Source organism: Amblyraja radiata, chromosome 1 (genome assembly GCF_010909765.2).
Source record: "Amblyraja radiata isolate CabotCenter1 chromosome 1, sAmbRad1.1.pri, whole genome shotgun sequence".
NCBI lineage: Eukaryota > Metazoa > Chordata > Chondrichthyes > Rajiformes > Rajidae > Amblyraja > Amblyraja radiata.
The window spans coordinates 128,926,353-128,946,801 of NC_045956.1; the positions used below are offsets into that span (position 1 = coordinate 128,926,353).

The 20,449-nt window shown below is 40.9% G+C and overlaps 1 protein-coding gene across 1 annotated transcript in view; it reads right to left on the reverse strand.

Moving 5' to 3' along the window:
- The window catches only part of itga1 (integrin subunit alpha 1), a 220,360-nt gene that overhangs the window by 126,663 nt on the left and 73,248 nt on the right, over positions 1-20,449 (reverse strand). Inside the window, exon 7 of the mRNA XM_033030915.1 lies at positions 9,298-9,446. Coding sequence (XP_032886806.1) covers positions 9,298-9,446 — 149 coding nt within the window. The remainder of the gene's footprint in view (positions 1-9,297; positions 9,447-20,449) is intronic.

Sequence of the window (20,449 nt, forward strand, 5' to 3'; positions counted from 1 at the left end):
ATAAGAGGCTGAGTGGTGATCTTTATAAAATTGTAAGGGGCATATATAATGTGAATAGTCACAGTCTTTTCTCCAAAGTAGGGAACTATAAAACTAGTGGACATAGGTTTACGTTGAGAGGGGAACGATCTAAAAAGATCCAGATGTGCAATTTTTCACATAGAGGTTGGTGCATATGTGGACGTGATCGAGCTAGGTACAATTGGAATATTTCTGTAAGGCATTTGAATGATATAAGGCTACGAAAGGTTTTGAAGGATATGGGGCAGGTGCAGGCAAGTGGGACTATCTTGGTTCGGCACCCTGGTCAGCATGGGCCTCTTGGGACAAATGACCTGTGTCCATGCTATTTAACATCATGGCTCTATAACTGCTTCTGCCACCCACCTAGCCTAGTTCCAATAGCAAATCTCAGTAACCAGTTAACTTCCCAACATATATTTCGGATGTAGGAGGAAATCAGAGCACCACAGGGAAACCCATATCCTCACAAGGAGAACTCTGAATGTGCTCTCAGATCTCAGGATCAGTAAGACAGCAACACAAACGGTTACACCAGTGAGCAACCATCTATGGTCAGATAAATAAAGTTACTATTTAATGTGAACGAGCCTTCAACAAAATATAAATAATGTGGTTTGAATTCATTTCCTGGCAGGGTGAGCTCATAGCTCAATGTCAAGATTCCTGGTTTCACTAAGATTGGCTGAATAAGGAGGAATGGACACTAACAAATTGAGCAGTGCACAAGTATTATTCCTGGAAGGTGTGTTCATATATATCTTAATAAGGCATTGTATAAGGAGTGACACGATGTATCTAACCATGTAACGGAAAGATTGATGCTGATACTATGTGCACGCTATCAATCACCAGCAATAACATCCTTCACCTTAATAAACAAAAGAGTAGTTTGCACACCCACACAAACTTTTATATTTGCTTGTTAATAAACTCAAGGATTAGCTGTCTGTGAGAAGTTATCCCTGATAACAGCCTGAAGAAGAAGAATGCCTGGAAATTAGGTTTCACCCTCTTTTGGTTTGCAATGTGTTGCATATGGCACCCATACACAACTGCAAAAAATCCTGAAATAGGCAAACAAAATCTGCTGAAGGCTTTGCACATGTATCTCACGCTACAGGTAAATCTGGGAAATTCCTGTCATTAGCTGCATATGCTACAGCTGCACATTAGCTGCACTTCACATGTCACATCGTTGCTTTGCTGATTGCTGGGGAACGTGCCTGAGCTTAAAGATATCTCGTCATTCAAACCTAACAGCTGCAGGAAAAGCTGCATGGGGATGAAGGAAAACATATCTTCTTTGTGTCTTCAGGTGTGATTCAGTTGTTTGGTAACAATTGGGAAGAAACTGTCCCTGAAGCTGGCGGTGTGCATTTTCACACTTCTATACCTTTTGCCTGATTGGAGAGGGGAGATGAGGGAGTGGCCAGAGTGCGAATCATCCTTGATTATACTGATGGCCTTGCCAAGGCAGCGTGAGATATAATTGGAGTCAATAGACGGGAGGTTGGTTTGTGCCATGGTCTGGGCTGTGTCCACAATTTGCTGCAGTTTCTTGTGGTCTTGGATGGAGCTGTTCACAAACCAAGCTTTGATGCATCCTGATAAAATGCTTTCTATGGCGCATCTGTAGAAGTTGGTGAGAGTTGTAGGGGACATGCCAAACTTCCTAAGCCTTCTAAGGAAGTAGATACATTGGTGTGCTTTTTTGGTCGTTGCTTCAATATGAGTGGTCCAGGCAGTTATTGGTGATATTGACTCCTAGGAATTTTAAGTTTTCAACCATCTCTACTTCGGCGCGTCAATGCAAACGGTGGTATGTGTACTGCTTTGCTTCCTGAAGTCGTACAATGGTGCTTGGTCATCAAGGACCCAGTGGTCACAGCATGCAATTCAGAAATGATAGGCAGGAAATGGGTCTGAATAATGCAGGAACCTCCACTGATGCAGATTCCATGATATTGGCGTACTGCGCATGTTGTTCCATTGTTTAAAAAGGGGTCTAAGAGTAAACCTAGCAATTATAGACCTGTTAGTTTGACGTCAGTGGTGGGCAAATTAATGGAAAGGATACTTAGAGATAATATATATATAAGCATCTGGATAAACAGGGTCTGATTAGGAACAGTCAACATGGATTTGTGCCTGGAAGGTCATGTTTGACTAATCTTCTTGAATTTTTTGAAGAGGTTACTCGGGAAATTGATGAGGGTAATGCAGTGGATGTTGTATATATGGACTTCAGTAAGGCCTTTGACAAGGTTCCTCATGGAAGGTTGGTTAAGAAGGTTCAATGGTTGGGTATTAATGGTGGAGTAGCAAGATGGATTCAACAGTGGCTGGATGGGAGATGCCAGAGAGTAATGGTGGATGGTTGTTTGTCAGGTTGGAGGCCAGTGACTAGTGGGGTGCCACAGGGATCTGTGTTGGGTCCACTGTTGTTTGTCATGTACATCAATGATCTGGATGATGGTGTGGTAAATTGGATTAGTAAGTATGCAGATGATACTAAGATAGGTGGGGTTGTGGATAATGAAGTAGATTTTCTAAGTCTACAGAGAGATTTATGCCAGTTGGAAGAGTGGACTGAAAGATGGCAGATGGAGTTTAATGCTGATAAGTGTGAGGTGCTACATCTTGGCAGGACAAATCAAAATAGGACGTACATGGTAAATGGTAGGGAATTGAAGAATGCAGGTGAACAGAGGGATCTGGGAATAACTGTGCACAGTTCCCTGAAAGTGGAATCTCATGTAGATAGGGTGGTAAAGAAAGCTTTTGGTGTGCTGGCCTTTATAAATCAGAGCATTGAGTATAGAAGTTGGGATGTAATGTTAAAATTGTACAAGGCATTGGTGAGGCCAATTCTGGAGTATGGGGTACACTTTTGGTCGCCTAATTATAGGAAGGATGTCAACAAAATAGAGAGAGTACAGAGGAGATTTACTAGAATGTTGCCTGGGTTTCAGCAACTAAGTTACAGAGAAAGGTTGAACAAGTTAGGGCTTTATTCTTTGGAGCGCAGAAGGTTAAGGGGGGACTTGATAGAGGTCTTTAAAATGATGAGATGGATAGACAGAGTTGACGTGGATAAGCTTTTCCCACTGAGAGTAGGGAAGATTCAAACAAGGGGACATGACTTGAGAATTAAGGGACAGAAGTTTAGGGGTAACATGAGGGGGAACTTCTTTACTCAGAGAGTGGTGGCTGTGTGGAATGAGCTTCCAGGGAAGGTGGTGGAGGCAGGTTCGTTTTTATCATTTAAAAATAAATTGGATAGTTATATGGACGGGAAAGGAATGGAGGGTTATGGTCTGAGCGCAGGTATATGGGACTAGGGGAGAATACGTGTTCGGCACGGACTAGAAGGGCCGAGATGGCCTGTTTCCGTGCTGTAATTGTTATATGGTTATATTGACCACTGAAAACTATGGTTGCAAATGTTGTGGACAAGGCAATGATATAACAGTGCAATATTTCATTTCATTGCTAGTCCCAGTCGAAAGTGCTCCTAAATTCTATCAGTATTTAATGAAGGCCATAGGTTTCACTCAAAATCTCCAATTGATGTTGGCAATGGAGGTACAATAGGATAGTAACTCATGATGTATCAGTTGCATCTCAGACGGTTCAAAAATGTCAGCTGTGCTAATGTGAAATGCACATACAAGTGCACAAGCCAATTTCCTGAACGCTCAATATTACTGGAAGTATATGTTAGCAAGGTCTAATCCAGGTAAAGTGATATGTTTGTGGAAACAAAAGTAAATCAGTCCAATTTCTAGGTTTTATCGATATCAAGCTGAAGCCATGGAGCAGGTCACACTAAGTACGAGTTGCAAGATCTTTTCCCTTAAATGCATAGTAAAACTTTGGGAGATCTCCAATAATCCAGCATCCTTGGGACTTAATGCTGGATCAGTGGATTTTCCAGATTATTGGATATTATTCCTCCCTGGCTTGACTGTCTTTTATCATATTTTATATAGAACATTTTGACAGTGCTAGATCCCACCCAAAAAGTGGTCTGAGACGCAGAAGCACAAAAGCTAGTGTTAAACCAATATATAAACGCTAAATGTAACATTTATTATCTCTGCAGAAAAGTTTTTTTTGCACAGAATAAGCCATTTAATCTTGCAAATTTAACATAATTACAAAAGTGTTTCATATTCTGCCTAATTTAATTTCCAGTAATGGCCAAATTGTAAACTGTGCCTTCATCTTGCTTTTGCTTATTCAGTACACTATAATGAAAGTTGAATCCATCAACCTTGATAGACTCAGTGAGTTCAAAGGATGCTTTTGAATATCCAAATGTAAAGTAAACAATTATAATTTAATAATTTAAAAAAATGGTTCATTTATCTACGTGAAGATATGCATTTTATGATTTCTTGTATGTTGACAGTTGACAATGTGGGAGAAGGCAAATGTGAAAGCTCTGTCCTTTAGGTTACAATGAAATGTTTGGACCCTTTTATTTTTCTCATTTCAGCATGCCACAATATTCCAGCAAACTATAAAACTCACATACTGGGGATCTATGGTGCTGAAGTCATTACTGTATGTAAGTAGCTTTGCCAAGTTTTAAGAGCAAAATCTGCCAAATCTAAGGACCCTTTACACTAAATGTCTTAATTGATAACTCTATTAACACTGCTAATTACAACACATTCACTGCTATTTAAAAACCCCCCATTTAATTACCCTGAGTAAGATAAAGGCTCAAGATCCGTGTGTTGATGAAGGAAAATTGCATTTTGGATTCCAGTCCTATATTCATTCATTGTAGAATTGTATTATTTTCGCTGCATGCAGTTAAATAAGCAACTATTTTTAAATGACCGGTGTATGAAAATGGAACTTCTGTCCAGATGCTGCTATGAAATGGCCTTTAACTATAATTCTCAGCCCCAATTCAAGATGTTTGAGAGGTCATGAAATCTGAGAGGCACTTCGAATCAGACGTGTTACACTCTGGGATAAGTTTGTACATTCCAACTGATTTTCATGCTGGGAACATGAAACTATGTGTACGTTTGTAGACTCTGGTGATCAAGATTTAAAAAAACCCATCTGGAACAATAACTTATTTGCTGAATCAAAGCTGAGGTATAAAAACAGCATATTCAAAACTTTAAGCTTGTGACTACAGAATGCTATATTTTGGAATATGGGAAAATGAGTTAGGCATCTGGATGAAATACCACACATACTAATAGGTCAAAGGACGTGGTTCTATTTTTAAGACAAATTTATGTGGATTTCCATAAAAAATTCAAAGGAGTTGGATATGAATTGAGAATGAAGAATACAACAAATTGAGAATGTCATACTTCATATCCTTAAGTTATTTCCTATGCTATGCTATTGTGTGTGGCCTACTTGCACAATTCAGTAGAATAAAAAAACAGTTAAAATAATAGAAATGTTTTGCTGTGATTATTATATGCCATCTTTTTTTAATTCATGGACGACACCATAAGAAGAAATGGGTCTCTACTGACTGAGAAAGGGAAAGAATAGGAAGCAGTAAGACGGATCAATGGAATGCTTTAATTCGGTCTCAATGCTGTTCTTATTAGCAAATCTAGAGTTCTCTCAGCCAGCATTGCCACTTGACATTTCCATGTTCCAGTTTAAAGTTTTTCATTCAATACCCTAAATTGATTGGATGCGTTTTCCTTAAGATTGTCTGCCAATTTATTCATAAATGCACAATGATTTGTCCTTTTATGGTTGAAATGTTTTATTTGTGACATTGCGTTTGCACAAGATGGATCTAAAAATCCTCTGCAATAAAGTCATAGTTGCTGAGAAAATAAATCTAAGGTAGACACAAAATGCTGGAGTAACTCAGCAGGACAGGCAGTGTCCCTCGTGACAAGGAATGGGTGATGTTTCGGGTCGAGATCCTTCTTCAGAGAAAATAAATCTTGTATTTTTTGTGAAAAAATCTAACCATAAGGTTTTTCACAGATATATGCTGTCTGCATTCAGAGCATGAAGTAAAATAAAGAATAACCTGTATGTGGAATCAGAAATCTCACATTCTGGAAATGCATTTATGGAATCACTATGCATGGTATTTCTAGTATATTTCCAAATGTAGGCAAAATTATTTGTACAGTGATTGATGTAATTTGTATCGGTGCAAGTAGTTTCATTGTAAACATGTGCAAGGGGTTTGTAGGGAATTTGTAAAAGGAACTGAAGAACAGGTATAGCTGCTTCTCACTGAGAGGTAGAATGCTATCCAGCCAAGTCAGCCTTCCTCAATAATCTGAAGATAGACACAAAATGCTGGAGTAACTCAGCAGGACAGGCAACATCTCTGGAGAGAAGGAACGGGTGACGTTTCAGGTCAAGACCCTTCTTCAGTGGTTAGGGATAAGGGAAACAAGAGATATAGATGGTGATGTGGAGAGATAAGGAACGATGAATGAAAGATAAGCAAAAAAGTAACGCTGATAAAAGAAACAGGCCATTGTAGGCTGTTTGTAGGGTGAAAATGAGAAGCTAGTGCAACTTGGGTGGGGGAGGGATAGAGAGAGAGGGAATGCCGGGGCTATCCAAAGTGAGAAAAATCAATATTCATACCACTGGGCTGCAGCTGCCCAAACGAAATATGAGATGCTTTTCCTCCAATTTATGTTTAGCCTCACTCTGACAATGGAGGAGACCGAGGACAGAAAGGTCTGCGTAGAAAGGGAAAGTAGAATTAAAGTGTCCAGCAACCGGGAGATCAGTTTGGTTCAGGCGGGTTGAGCGAAGGTGTTCCGCGAAATGATCGCCCAGTCTGCATTTGGTCTCGCCGATGAATAAGAGTCCATCCACATCTTGAAAAATGGATACAGTAGATGAGGTTGAAGGAGGCGCAAGTGAACCTCTGCCTAACCTGAAAGGACTGTCGAGGTCCCTGGACAGTCGAGGGAGGAGGTAGTGACAGGTATAGTGGAGGTATAGTGACATCTTCTGCGGTTGCAGGGGAAGGTACTTGGGGAGTGGGTGGTTTGGGTGGGAAGGGATCGGTTAAGCAGGGAGTCGCGGAGGGAACGATCTCTGCAGAAGGTGGAAAGGGGTGGAGATGGGAAAATGTGGCTAGTGGTGGGATCCCGTTGGAGGTGGCAGAAACTTTGGAGGATAATTTGTTGTCTAACTGTTGTCACAGCTGGCAGCATGTGTCAGTGCTAGTCTTCCTCATCTTCCTCATCCCCTTCATCATCTTGCTCCTTCACTACTTCTTCCTGCACTGAGTTCAAAACCTGCCCCCTCCTATTGTTTCTGCAGACTTTAGGTATGTTACAAAACTTACCTTCAGCAGTGCTGCAGTTCTGCCGCTGCCCTTGTGCGCAACTTTGGCGCCTTTGAGAGGGGGGCGGGTTTAAAATGCGATTTTTCTGCAGCCTATTCAAATCGATCTCTGTTAGGCTGTTTAGTTGCTAAAGAAAAATCGCTTCGACTGCCGTTTTATTAAGTTTATTAAAATTAGCGCTGGATAATTTAATTGTTAGAGTAAATTAAAAATCATATTCTAAAGCCATGAACGCCGACAATGGGACGGATCTCATGTAGGGTACAAGGCAAGGTAGGCTGTTTTTACATTAAAAAAGTGCTTCTTAAGATGCCTTTAATCAAAATTTCAAGTTGCGAGAAGGTGACTTGGAGCCCATCCGAACCAGCAGTATTTTTCGTGCCAACATGGGCTTCAAAATCACTGCAACCGCAACGTTCCAAACCAGCGCGTTCCACAAAATCCCACTCGCAAGATGATTTAAATGGCCATTCATTTACAGCAATTAAACACTAAATTCCTTCCATTTGGCCTATAGATTTATGACAATGAGTTTTTTAAATCATGTTATATTGTGAATTCTTGTGTGAATGTTATTTGGACATTTAGGTTATTTAAAAATGTAAATCTTTTCTTAAGAAATGGATAGATGTTTAGAATTAGAAATTGAATTTTGGAATTAGCTACAATTGGGTAACTAACTAATTATATGCTTTAATTTCAAATCATCCAAATAAGATTGTTTAATATTTGTTTCAGAATACTTCAATCTATAATAACTGAAAATCTCTTTCAGTTCTCTTAATTTTTAATAAAGTTATGGCCATTTGACTGTCTTTGATCACAGCTTTTGTGTTAAGTCAATGGAAAAGCAATAGGGAACAAGATGCTAATTTCCGAGTATGAAAATGGCCATAACCTTTTTTAATTCTGAAGATATGAAAGTGAATTAGGTGTCAAATTAAACTTCTTTTTATGCTTTATCTGATGGGATAAATTGCAGACTTGATTTTTAATATCTCAAAATTTTGTAACATTGCTACAGACTTACACCAGAATTCCAGCCAACTGAACCTTGGATGAAGAGGATCTATCGCTTGTATAATGTGATGTCTTACTTTATTTTGCAAAAGGTGGCCATCCTGGATTCCTACCAGAACTCACGAACCAGTTTTAGAAGAGTCATTGGTTTCTCGAAGGAACCAGCTCCAGTATAACCAGTATGATGCTCTAGGCTGCATATGCAAAGTTGACAAGGTATCTTAACCACATAGATACTGTGCACAGATCTGAATTGGTTTGACAAGGAGAAACAGGCCACTAATAGTAGTGTCATTGCTTACAAAAAGAATCAGGCCAAACCTTTAATTTCCTGATGTTTTTGAATGAGCTTTGGTCCCTGGCATTTAGATCAGTGGTTTAGATATTATATGTTTTGAATATGAATGTTGAAACAGCATATCGCTATTTTCAAAACAATAAGACAGTCATAGCTGCCATCGCATCATCAGGACTGCAACAACATGCACAAATATTTGTAAGAAAAATGATCACAGAAAATAAATTAATTTAACTATTTCTCCTCAAATGATTATGGATTATGGTTCATAGTTAAAGACCTTCACAACAGCTACACATATCATTAACTTAAATACTGGTAGTTGGACATCTAAGTACTTTAATCTGCTTCTTACTCAGCGAGAGAAAAATATACCCATTGGAGACATTTACTTATTACAATGGCGTGCTCCTACTCACTGAAGCTAAAGTCTAGGCTACAGTCGTGTATCTAACACTATGCAGGGCACACTTTAATTTGTAGACCTGTAATCTTTTGACTATGTGTGGCATACTGGAAAATATAGAATATTATAGCAAAAAGTTTACACCCCATAGGAGATGGGGTTTTTAAAATAAAAAATTAATATACTACATTTACAAGTATTCATATTATAAAGCAATTGAGTACTAACCTGGCATACTCAATTCCAAGAGCTGTCTTTGTCTCATTTCCACCGCGTTGTTTTATATCTTCAGCAACTTTGAGGAGATCTTCTGTTGTATTGTATTCGTTGAGACTGACTTCATGTGTGACTTTGTAGCCATACTGTATAATTGCAACCTAAATTATAGGTGAGTAAAAGAACATTACAGCAATTGAAATTATAAGCAATAATCTTTCATTTCTTCTAAATGCCAAAGAACATTGGAAAGCAATGTAATTGTTTTCTTATGCCAGAAGAATTGCAGTAGGCTCCTTTGCTGCTTGCAAAGTAAGTCTGTAGTATTTAATATAGTATTCAAAACAATAAATCTTATGTTAAATCACAACAATGATCTGGGGTTCAGTTTACAAAAAAAATTCTATACTTTAAGATTCAGATTACTTTAATACGGGTCTGCACCATGGCCTTGCCGCTTCAAACAATTGGGTCTAAGAATCATACACTGCCCTCTTGCTCTAATTTGGATATACTATCAAAAGGATCAGCATTTAGGTTAAAGTGCACCTACACAGTTGTGGCCATGCAGAAGAATTATGGCATGGTTTTGCAAGTTGGGGAAAGTCTACAAATGCTGCATGATGACTACAACATAAGATGAGAGAGAGAGAGAGAGAGAGGTGAAGAAGACAACTCAGAATATAAGAATTGCAATACCACCAGCCTATTTATCCAGCAGGAAAAACATTATTGGTCAGTAGGCTTGGTGAGCTGAATAAACTGGGCTGTCAAACTGCAGCAACAATGTCAACCTGGAATTGGGGCAATGTCAAAGTAGATTCATTTATCTTCCACAAGCATGAAGTGTAACAGTTCTGTGTAGCTAATAGATACTGTGGATGAAAGGAGGGGGCATTTGTACACCCCTGGCTCATCCATGAGTGAGCATTCCAGAGATCTTTTGTGCCGTGCAAAGTAGAAGTTATCCCATAACTCCACAGTTTCTTCACTGGCAACACTATCTATCTCACTGCTTATGGCTTATGCTGAATACCCAGCCACAGGATGAATTTTGGCAATATTATTAATGGAAAATATATTCAGAGAAAGCGATTGAAATAAACTGGTGGAATTGGTACTGTTTGAGTGTTGATATGTTTGAAGATTTCAGTATTCGTGTACGCAAAGCTCCCAGCAGGCAGGCCTTGGCTGGTAGGGGAGAAGCCGCAAGCCCCTGCTCATCCCCTGTGGCCAGATTCACAAAGACCCAGCTGGCTGCGGTCGGTAGGGATGAAGCCACCAAGCAGGCCCTGCTTGTCCCCGAAGACCAGAGACTGGGGAGGATGGAGTCGGCGACGGGTGGGGAGCAAGACGGGTAGGAGATGGACCACAGTCTGGCCTACCGCACCCTCAAGGTTGGCTATGGGTGGCGCCCCGGGGGCACAAAGATGGATGGGTGAGGAGAGGGACGTCTGTTCCCTGGTCGAATCAGACATCCTAGGAAGGCAATGGCTGGAGACCATGCAGCATCCTGCGGCTTGCCTGGCCTTGAAGCCTCTCATAAGACCTAGAGCACGGACTGGACTTTGAAAATGGCGCCAAGACATGGCTCCTCATGCATGCAGGTTCAGTGGACTATTTCTGTATACTTTGCTAATCTGGGATTGTGTTTACGTTTGGCAGGGCTCTACTAGACTGTATGTAAGAAAATAATTTCAATGTGTGTTCATGTGACAATAAAGAACCATTGAACCATTGAACAAATCGTCTTGCACAAATATCTACAAAAAAACAAACACAGGAGTTAAGTCTAGACACAAGGAAATGCAAGTGCTGGTTTACCAAACAAGGATACAGTGATAATGGAATGTTTATCTGATTAAGGATAGTGTAATGAACCAAGATAGGAAAGATTTCCTGAAATTTTACAAGAAACATTTTACATTTTCCACTCAAGGACAGACCAATGCCATATCTAGGCAAATTGAAAATTCTAAAACAAGATTCAACGTGAGAGCTTCTGAAAAACAGCAAATGTCATATCATGGAATTTAGAGTAAGAAGTGGAAAGGGAAAAGAGCAATCATAAGTGAAATGTCTGAAACTGCAAGTTATTTCTATGTGAAAATCAGATTTAGCCGAAAAGGGCTGGAAATATAAATTTGACGGCTAAAATAAAGAATGAAGAGGAGATAATTATGGTGCAAACTTGTTGCGGTTTTGCACGTGAGAAATGAAGACATAGACATTTTGAGTTCCCAACATGAATGAAGAAATTGAGCAAGTTGATGTAGGGAATGGAGACATAAAGAAAATAGGGTTGAAAATATATCAAAGAATTGAGCAGAAGCCAGAATGTGCAGAGCAAATGGAAACCAATAGAAATAAGCAGGACAATAAGGGCCAATGGGAAACAAATACTTAACATAAAAGGTAACAAAAGAACATTTCATGAATACCATATAGGGAGCAAATGGATGCTGAAGCAATAGTGGGAGTAAATGTTTTTTCGTGTGGAAGCAGTTTGAGGTGCTGAATAAATGCTTCACATTTGGTTTATAATCGAAGAGGATGCATTTGAGAAACTCAAAACGTATGCCAGGATGGTGTAAATGATTCATATGGTGCTGTCATTTTTTTTACTGTTTAATCTAATATGACAGAAAATTGGCATAGTCCTTGTTGGTTGTAGTGAGGAATTGTGTCACAAGTCACAAATTCAACTGTTTTCAAATAGAAGAGGTAATTTTTGATGGGTGAAAAGCTTCCTCAAAGCATGAATGTTACTGGGCTGTTAATACACATGCACAGCACCGCATATGGTGTTTAGCTTTTACTCTTGCAAGGCACATGCTGCAAACTCTTTATAAATACTACATTCCTGCCAAATGTTTACAACATGAAGATAAGCAAGATTATATTTCAAGAAGATGCCTTGATAAATAAAATGAGTGGAAGGAGATGGAAGTTTGGCACAGCACTGTAAATGGGAGGTTGTTAGAGCAGATTCCTCTTGGAACAAGCTGTCTTGTTCAGTTTCCAGTGTAAGAAAAGGTAGCTGATCAAGACCAGATGTACAAAAGCTGCATTTATATGAAACAGAGATTGTAACTTGTAAGTTACAGACTCCTGCTGCAGATGCTTCTTTCAGCACTTTCACCAAATATTGTAATAATGCCACCAATAGCAATCGACAGAACTCTCTGTGATTTTTGCAGTAAATGAACATATTGATTTTTATACAAATTTATTTTATGTATTGGAACAAAATATAGAGGAATAAACAGTAAAACCCATGGCTGTCATTTTTTCGTTTGTTTTTGTTTTAGAGATATCGCGCGGATACAAGCCCTTCGGCCCACTGAGTCTGCACCGACCAGCGATCCCCGCACATTAACACTACACGAGGACAACTTACACTTAATATCAAACCAATTAACCTACAAACCTGTAAGTCTTTGGAGTGTGGGAGGAAACCGAAGATCTTGGAGAAAACCCACGCGGTCATGGGGAGAACGTACAAACTCTGTTCAGACAGCACCCATAGTCGGGATTGAACCCGGGTCTCCGGCACTGCAAGCGCTATAAGGCAGCAATTCTACCGCTGCACCACCGTGCCACACTCTATTTCCGAAAGATTTCAAATGTCCTTCGCATTTGCATTACCAACATAATTTGGTTAAAGAAGGTTGGAAAGATGTGAGCATGTTTGAGAGGAGACCTGATAGATGTATAGAAATTGTGAGAGCCATAGATAGTGGAGACAGTCAGGACATTATCCCCAGGCTGGAAATGTCAAAGACTAGAGGGCATAGCTTTAAGGTAGAAGGGAAAAGCTTAAAGGAGATGTGTGGGGCAAATTTTATTTTCACATAGAGGATGGTGAGTGCCTGGAACACGGTGCCAGGGTTGGAGGTGGTGGTGGCAGGTAGACAGGGGCATTTAAGAATCTTTTAGATAGGATGTCTATGCTGGGAATGGAGGGAAATAGATTATGTGCAGGTAGAGGAGATTAGATTAACTTGGCATCATGTTTGTCAGACAACGATATCCAGCGATAGCAGTATTGTACTTTTATAACTGGTTCTCGTAAACTCCTTGGAAAAGGCGGAGACTCAGTGGGCTGAAGGGCCTGTATCCACGCTGTATATCTGAACAGAACTGAACTAATGAATACAGCCATGCTGGCCAACCTCATCATGTAGAATGACTCCTGACTAAAATGGCCAAGCAAAACACTCGTATTCTCATAGAGATTTTGGATATGCATTAATGTCAAACTTGCTGGCAATGTAAGCATCACAAGAATGAGTCCTATTAAATGTAACAGAAGAAATAAGAACTTCTTTCTTACAAATGCACATTTTTTCTGTTATCAGTCTCACCTAAGAAACTTTGAAGCACTGTGTCAGGCATTTATTGCAAAGGGGAGTTATGCAAAAGGTTATATCTGTGAATGTAAATCCACTGAAGCTAACATAAGATAGCACAAAAATACATTTGTAGAGAAAACATGAGACAAAATCCTTTATAGGAGGTAGAACTTTGATGTGAAATATGAGAAATTGGAATAAAAGTAGTTGCAGCTTGTGTTGGTGGGATATAAAACCTTGACAATTTTGTTTGTCCAAGTTGGTTTGGTTGAGAGATGTTTGGACCCTTGCCAGGGTGTGTGGCTGTAGTTCCCTTAATTCATTTGTGGCAAGGATACAAAAACAGAAGCTTGGAATCAAGTGGCTTCCGACATTGTTGGCGGGTTGAATAATATTTCTGGGACAAATCTCAATAACTTAGCAGTTATACACCTTGAATATTTGGCACTCTATGGATGAATAAACTGCTTCAGTAATAGGCAATATGTTTTATTTTGTTGCTAGACTGAAATAAACTTTCGAAATAACAATGTTTTGGACAAGGAAGCACTTAGAAATGCTGTTTAACTTACTCATTGACTAGAGAAAATGTGTACTTGAGGAACGTTTCTCCAGAAGGAACACTGGGGCGTTAACCTAGATCGGGCAGAATGTCTGTCTGGCCAAAATGATTAAGTAATACAGATTTTGAATTAGATCCAAGACTTTAACACTGCATTGTCTTATAAATTTGCCTGATGTATATTAGTGGGCGAAGACCTCCTGCTGAATGTTTTCAGTTGGAAAAAGTAAATAGTTCACCAATATTACATTACACTAGGCAAGCAACATATGTTGAATTGAAACAATATGGCTGTGGGTGATGTGAATAAAACTGGCTTGAAATCATTTTTAGAATTTGACCAGTTTTCTTCAAAAAAACTTTATTGTATTGTCCAAATGCACAACACCATTTCTATATTCACTTTCACAGTGCTGTAGCTGCACACATTTGACATCTGATTTTTTGACAAGGCATTGACAGTGATATTTCAAGAATCACTAGAGACAGGAGAGGTCCCAGATGATTGGAAAATTGCCAATATTACCCCGCTGCACATGAAGGGAGCAAAGCAGAATAGTGGGAACTATAGGCTGGATAGTCTGACTTTGGTGGTTGGTAAGGTAAAGGATGAGGTTAAGGAGTACTTAGAAGTTCACAATAAAATGGGCTGGAGTCAGCATGGCTTTATGAAGGGGAGGTCTTGTTTGACAAATTTGCTGGAATGCTTTGAAGAAGTAAATAGCAGGACAGACAACGGAGATGTTGTTTACAGATTTTTAGAAAGCCTTTGATGAGGTGCCCACATAAGGCTGCTAAGGAAGATGAGAGCCCATGGTATCAAAGGGCAGATGCTAGCATAGATAGCAGGTTGGCTGGATGGCAGAAGACAAAGAGTGGCAATAAAGGGGGCTTTTTCTGGTTGGCTGCCGGTGACTAGCGGAGTTCTGTAGGGGTCAGTGCTGGGGTTGCTACTCTTCACGTTGTATATCAATGATTTGAATGAGGGGATTGAAGGCTTTGTGGCCAGGTTTGCAAATGATACGAAAATAGGTGGAAGGGCAGGTTGTGTAGAGAAAGCAGGGAGTGGGCTGAGAAGTTGAGGGGCGGAATATAGTGTAGCTATGTGTGTAGTAAGAATAAAGGTATAGACTATTTTTTAAATGGGGAGAGAATCCAGATATCAGAGGTGCAAAGGGACTTGGGAATGCTGGTGCAGGACTCACAAAAGGTTAATCTGCAAGTCGAATCGGTAATAAAGAAAGCAAACTCAATGCTAGCATTTATTTCAAGAGGGCTTGTATACAAAAACAGGAATGTGATGCTGAGGCTCTATAAGGTGCTGGTAAGGCCGCATTTTGAATATTGTGAACAATTTTGGGCACTATATCTGAGGAAGGATGTGCTAGCTCTTGAGAGGGTCCAGAGGAGGTTTACAAGAATTATTCCAGGAATGAGTGGGTTAGCATATGATGAATGCTTGACAGCACTACTCACGGGAGTTTAGAACGTTGAGGTGGGATCTCATTGAAACTTGCAGAATAATGAAAGGCTTGGATAGAGTGGATGTGGAGAGGAAGTTTCCACTCTTGAGAGAGCCTAGAACTAGATGTCATAGCCTCAGAATTAAAGGACATTCTTTTAGGGAGGAGATGAGGAGACATTTATTTAGTCAGAAGGTAGTAAATCTGTGGAATTCTTTGCCACACAAGGTTGTAGAGGCCAAGTAAGTGGATATTTTTAACGCAGAGAAAGATAGATTCTTGATTATTACAGGTGTCAGAGGTTATGGGGAGAAGGCAGGAGAATGGGGTTAGGAGGGAAAGATCAGCCATGATTGAATGTGGGAGTAGACGTGCTGGCCTGAATGGCCTAAATCTACTCACATCACATAACGTTTATTTTGGGTTATGTGTCAGCAAAAACAGTTTAAATGGTTAATCGAGATGCTGAACCCTTTATGGAACTACAGAGCATTGAAAGTGGACATAATCTCATATCTCACTATTCCAATCACAAGAAATAGCACAGCAAAGAACTAAATATAAAACTACAGCTGGAGATTTAATGCTGGCTTAGGAAAATGAATGCATCCATTATGAGAAGCAAATGCCATTTAATCGACGCATGCCTGCCAGTATTCTTTTCAAGCTTGGCCATGGCACACTCTGTGTAGTCATTTCTAGCAATAGATGGATTGTAATACTTGAATTGGTTACAATAGCATTTAATGGTGTCAACTATAGTTCAGCCATAGCAGCTAAATCCATGAGTTTGAAGGTTACAGATTCAAGTTCAACTCCAGACACTAGAGCAGTTAATCACACACTACACTCCAGTCCAGCAAAGAGAAAACGAAGAAACATTATGAAGGTGCTATCTTACAGATGAAATATTACAAATGAGGTTTCCCCTCAAATTTTTGTAAAAACATCTATTCAATGGCGGAAGTGGTGAGCTCATTCTTGTTTTTCCAGTTAATATATAATCTTCAACCAATACTTTTAAAGATGGTTGCGTGGTCTTTATTTTATTTCTATTTTTGTGATCTTAACATGTGAACGTTGGCTGAATCACTTCCTAAATAACAATGAAGATTCAACTTCCAAAAATACATTTAATTCCTTGTAAACCTTTGAGATGTTCCAGAAAGCAGCAAGCAAATGTTGTCACCTATTGTTGTGCTAATGCAGGACACATGTATTGACGTTATAATTATTTTATTTCATTAAGCATATCTTGCCATCACTGCTGCTTAAATCACATGGTACTCAAACAGGTATGTGTTGTCCACAAAAAGCAGAATAAATCCAATCTGCGTAAGTACTTTCTAACCCACTGATTCTTAATCATCAGGAAAGTGATAGAAAATATCATTAACTTTGTAACTAATTGGCACTTAGCAATAACTTACTCCATTATACCCGGTTTGGATGTCAGCAAGACTACTTAGTTCTAAAAATGTAACATTGAGCTGAATTACAGATGCGAGATGAGAGTGCTGGGCCATGACACCGAGGCAACATTTGATTAACTGTGGCATCATAGGAGTCCTGGTAAAACTGCATTCAAATGGTCATTAAGAAGAAAACACCATCATGGTTGGATATAACTTTTGCAAAGGAAGATGATGGTATTTGTTGGAAGTTAATCACCTCAGTCTGTGATTTAATTACTAGAATTTTTTAGAGCAATGAATTAGGCCCATCCCCTTGTTCAGCTGCTTTATCAATGACCTTTCTTACATCATTAGATATGAAGTAGGTATGCTTTCTGATGATAGTGTAATGTTCAACTCCATTTGCAGCTTCTTGGGAAATATAGTCTAAACCTGCATGCAGTTGACTATGGCAAATATTAGACAAGGCCTGGTAAATGGCAAGTAACATTCACACAGATGCCAAGCAATGACTGGTTCCAGAATGAGTCTAACTGCTCTGAATGTTGTGAAGGATAAGATGTATATGGTTTGGATAGACAGAGGCTGATAAGGGTTAGTCAGCATGGTTTTGTATGTGGGAAATGATGTATTACAAATTTGATTGAGTTTTTTGAAGATAATAAATGAAAAAGATTGATGAGGATGAAGCCGTAGATGTTGTATTTCTGGTAAGGTGCCACACGTCAGGCTGTTAGGGAAGATGAGAGCCCATGGTATTAAAGGGAAGATGCTAGCATAGTGGGTTGGCTGGATGGCTAAAGGCAAATAGTTGCAATAAAAGGCACTTTTCCAGGTTGGCTGCTAGTGATTAGTGGAGTTCCAAAAGGGCCAGTGCATGGGCCGCTTCCCTTCACGTTGTATATTAATGATTTGGATCAGGGGATTGAAGGCTTTGTGGCCAAGTTTGAAGATGTTGCTAAGATAGGAGATGGGGCAGGCAGTGTAGAGGAAGCAAAGATTCTGCAGAGGACTTGGACAGGATAGGAGAGTGGGTGGAGAAGTGGCAGATTAAATTCAGTGTAGCAAAGAGCAGAGTTATGCATTTTGGCAATAAGAAGAAAGATATAGATTATTTTCTAAATGGAGAGAGACCAGAAATCGGAGGTGCAAAGGGACTTAGGAGTGCTATTGCAGGACTCCCAAAAAGTTAATTTGCAAGTCGAATCAGTAGTAAGAGAAGGCAAATTCAATGCGAGCATTTATCTCAAGAGGACTGGAATACAAAAACAGAGATGCAATGCTGAGGCTCGTTAAGGCGCTGGTCAGGCCCCTTTTGGAGTACTGTGAGCAAATTTGGGCCCCATATTGGAGGAAGGATGTGCTGGCTCTGGAGAGGGTCCAGAGGTGGTTTACACGAATGATTCCAAGAATGAGTGGGTTAGCATATGAGGAGTGCTGTACTCACTGGAGTTTAGAAGATTGAGGCGGGACCTCATTGAAACTCGCAAAATAATGAAAGGCATAGATAGAGTGGAAGAGGAAAGGATATTTCCACTGGTGGGAGAGTCTAGGTCGGAGGTCATAAGGTCATAAGTAACAGGAGTTGAATTAGGCCATTCAGCCCATCACGTCTACTCCGCTATCGAATCATGGCTAATCCATCACTCCCTCCCAACCCCATTCGCCAGCCTTGACCTTATGCCCTCTGGTCCTGGACTCTCCCACCAGTGGAATTATCCTTTCCACATCCACTCTATCTATGCCTCATTATTCTGCAAGTTTCAATGAGGTCCCCCCTCAACCTTCTAAACTCTAGTGAGTACAGACCTTCTCCCCATAACCTCTGACACCTGTACTAATCAAGAATCTATCAAACTCTGCCTTAAAAATATCCACTGACTTGGCCTCCACAGCCTTCTGTGGCAAAGAATTCCACAGATTCCACCTTCAGAAAGAAAATTCTGCTCATCTCCTTTCTTAAGTCTCCTTCCTAAAACAACGTCCTTTAATTCTGAGGCAACTTGGAGTTCAGCTACGTGATTCCCAAATGTGACCAACTTAGATGGAGCATGTTGATCGGCATTAACAAATGGGCCAAAGGGCCTGTTTCCATGCTGTACGACACTATGACTAGAGGCAAAATGTTAGTCCCGTCATCTGGACTTAACCCTACAGCCCCTAGGTGTCTGAGGATGTTTCATATATCTCAGCCAGGATACCTGCAGTTTATTCTTCAGCTTCCTACAGTGTCTTTGGATATATCTATCTATACATAACAAACTATGATCTTGTGCTCTTTCGGTTTGTGCGATTTTTCTATTTGCGCAAAAACGGTATGTGATAGCGCTATGATTTTTCGTCAGCTCATTCACCGTTCTCCTCTGCTGCGAGTGCAACAACTTACGTTCCGATCAGCAGTATAATGTAAAAATTAGCGAGGTTTAAAAATGGTAAAAAAACGCATGTGCGCAGATCGATCTCCACTCCTGCCGGTCAGCAGTGCACGGTTTGGTCTCTACTCCTGTCACTCCCCAGGACGGTCCACCCATTCCTGCATCATTGCGTCTTTACTGGAGCTGAGGACGGCCCGCGGAAGTCTCCAACCGGACATAATTTTCGGAGGGACGGGAAGCGGTCCGGCCCGGCTCGGCGATGTAGCCAAACGGAAAGCGGAGAATCTGATCCCGGCGGAGGAGTGTGTCCCGCCCCCGCTGTGAGTCGCAAACGCCATCGCAATGCACTGCAACTCCAGCCCCTTTTCCTCTGGTCCCCCTCGCTGACTCCTGTCCCCCTCCCCCATGAATCCTCCTCTCCCCAATGGCTCTTCCCCTGTCTTTTCTCTGAACTCCCTACCCCCACTACACCCACCCCCCCTCCCGCCCACATGCCGGCGTGGCCACAGCTGCTGGTGCTTCCGGGCCGAGCCGAGGATCCGAGGCCTGGCTCTAAGCATGCCGACGGCCGATGCTCCTCTGGGGCGCGCAAGAAAGGAGAGATGTGGCAACCCCGAAATACTGGGGAGGGGAGGAGGGTGTGGGGGATGAGTGGGGATAGAGGGTGAGGCGGGAGAGTAGGGAAGGGAGATGAGTTATAGAGGGAGGGAGTGACTGAGGGTAGGGAAAAGGAGAGGTGAGGGAGGGATTGCAGGAAGGTAGGAGGAGAGTGAAAAGAAGAGGGAGGAGGTGAGGAGGGAGAGTGGGGGAGGAGGTGGGAGTAGAGGATGGGCGGAGTGGGGGAGGTAGGGAGTGGGGAATAGAGGGAGAGGACGGCAGTGGGGGAGGTGAGGATGTATAGTGGGGGGATAGGGGGACGTGAGGAGTGGCGGTGGTGGGGAATAGAGGGATAGGAGGGGGTAGGGAGGGGGGAATAGAGGGATAGGAGGGGGTA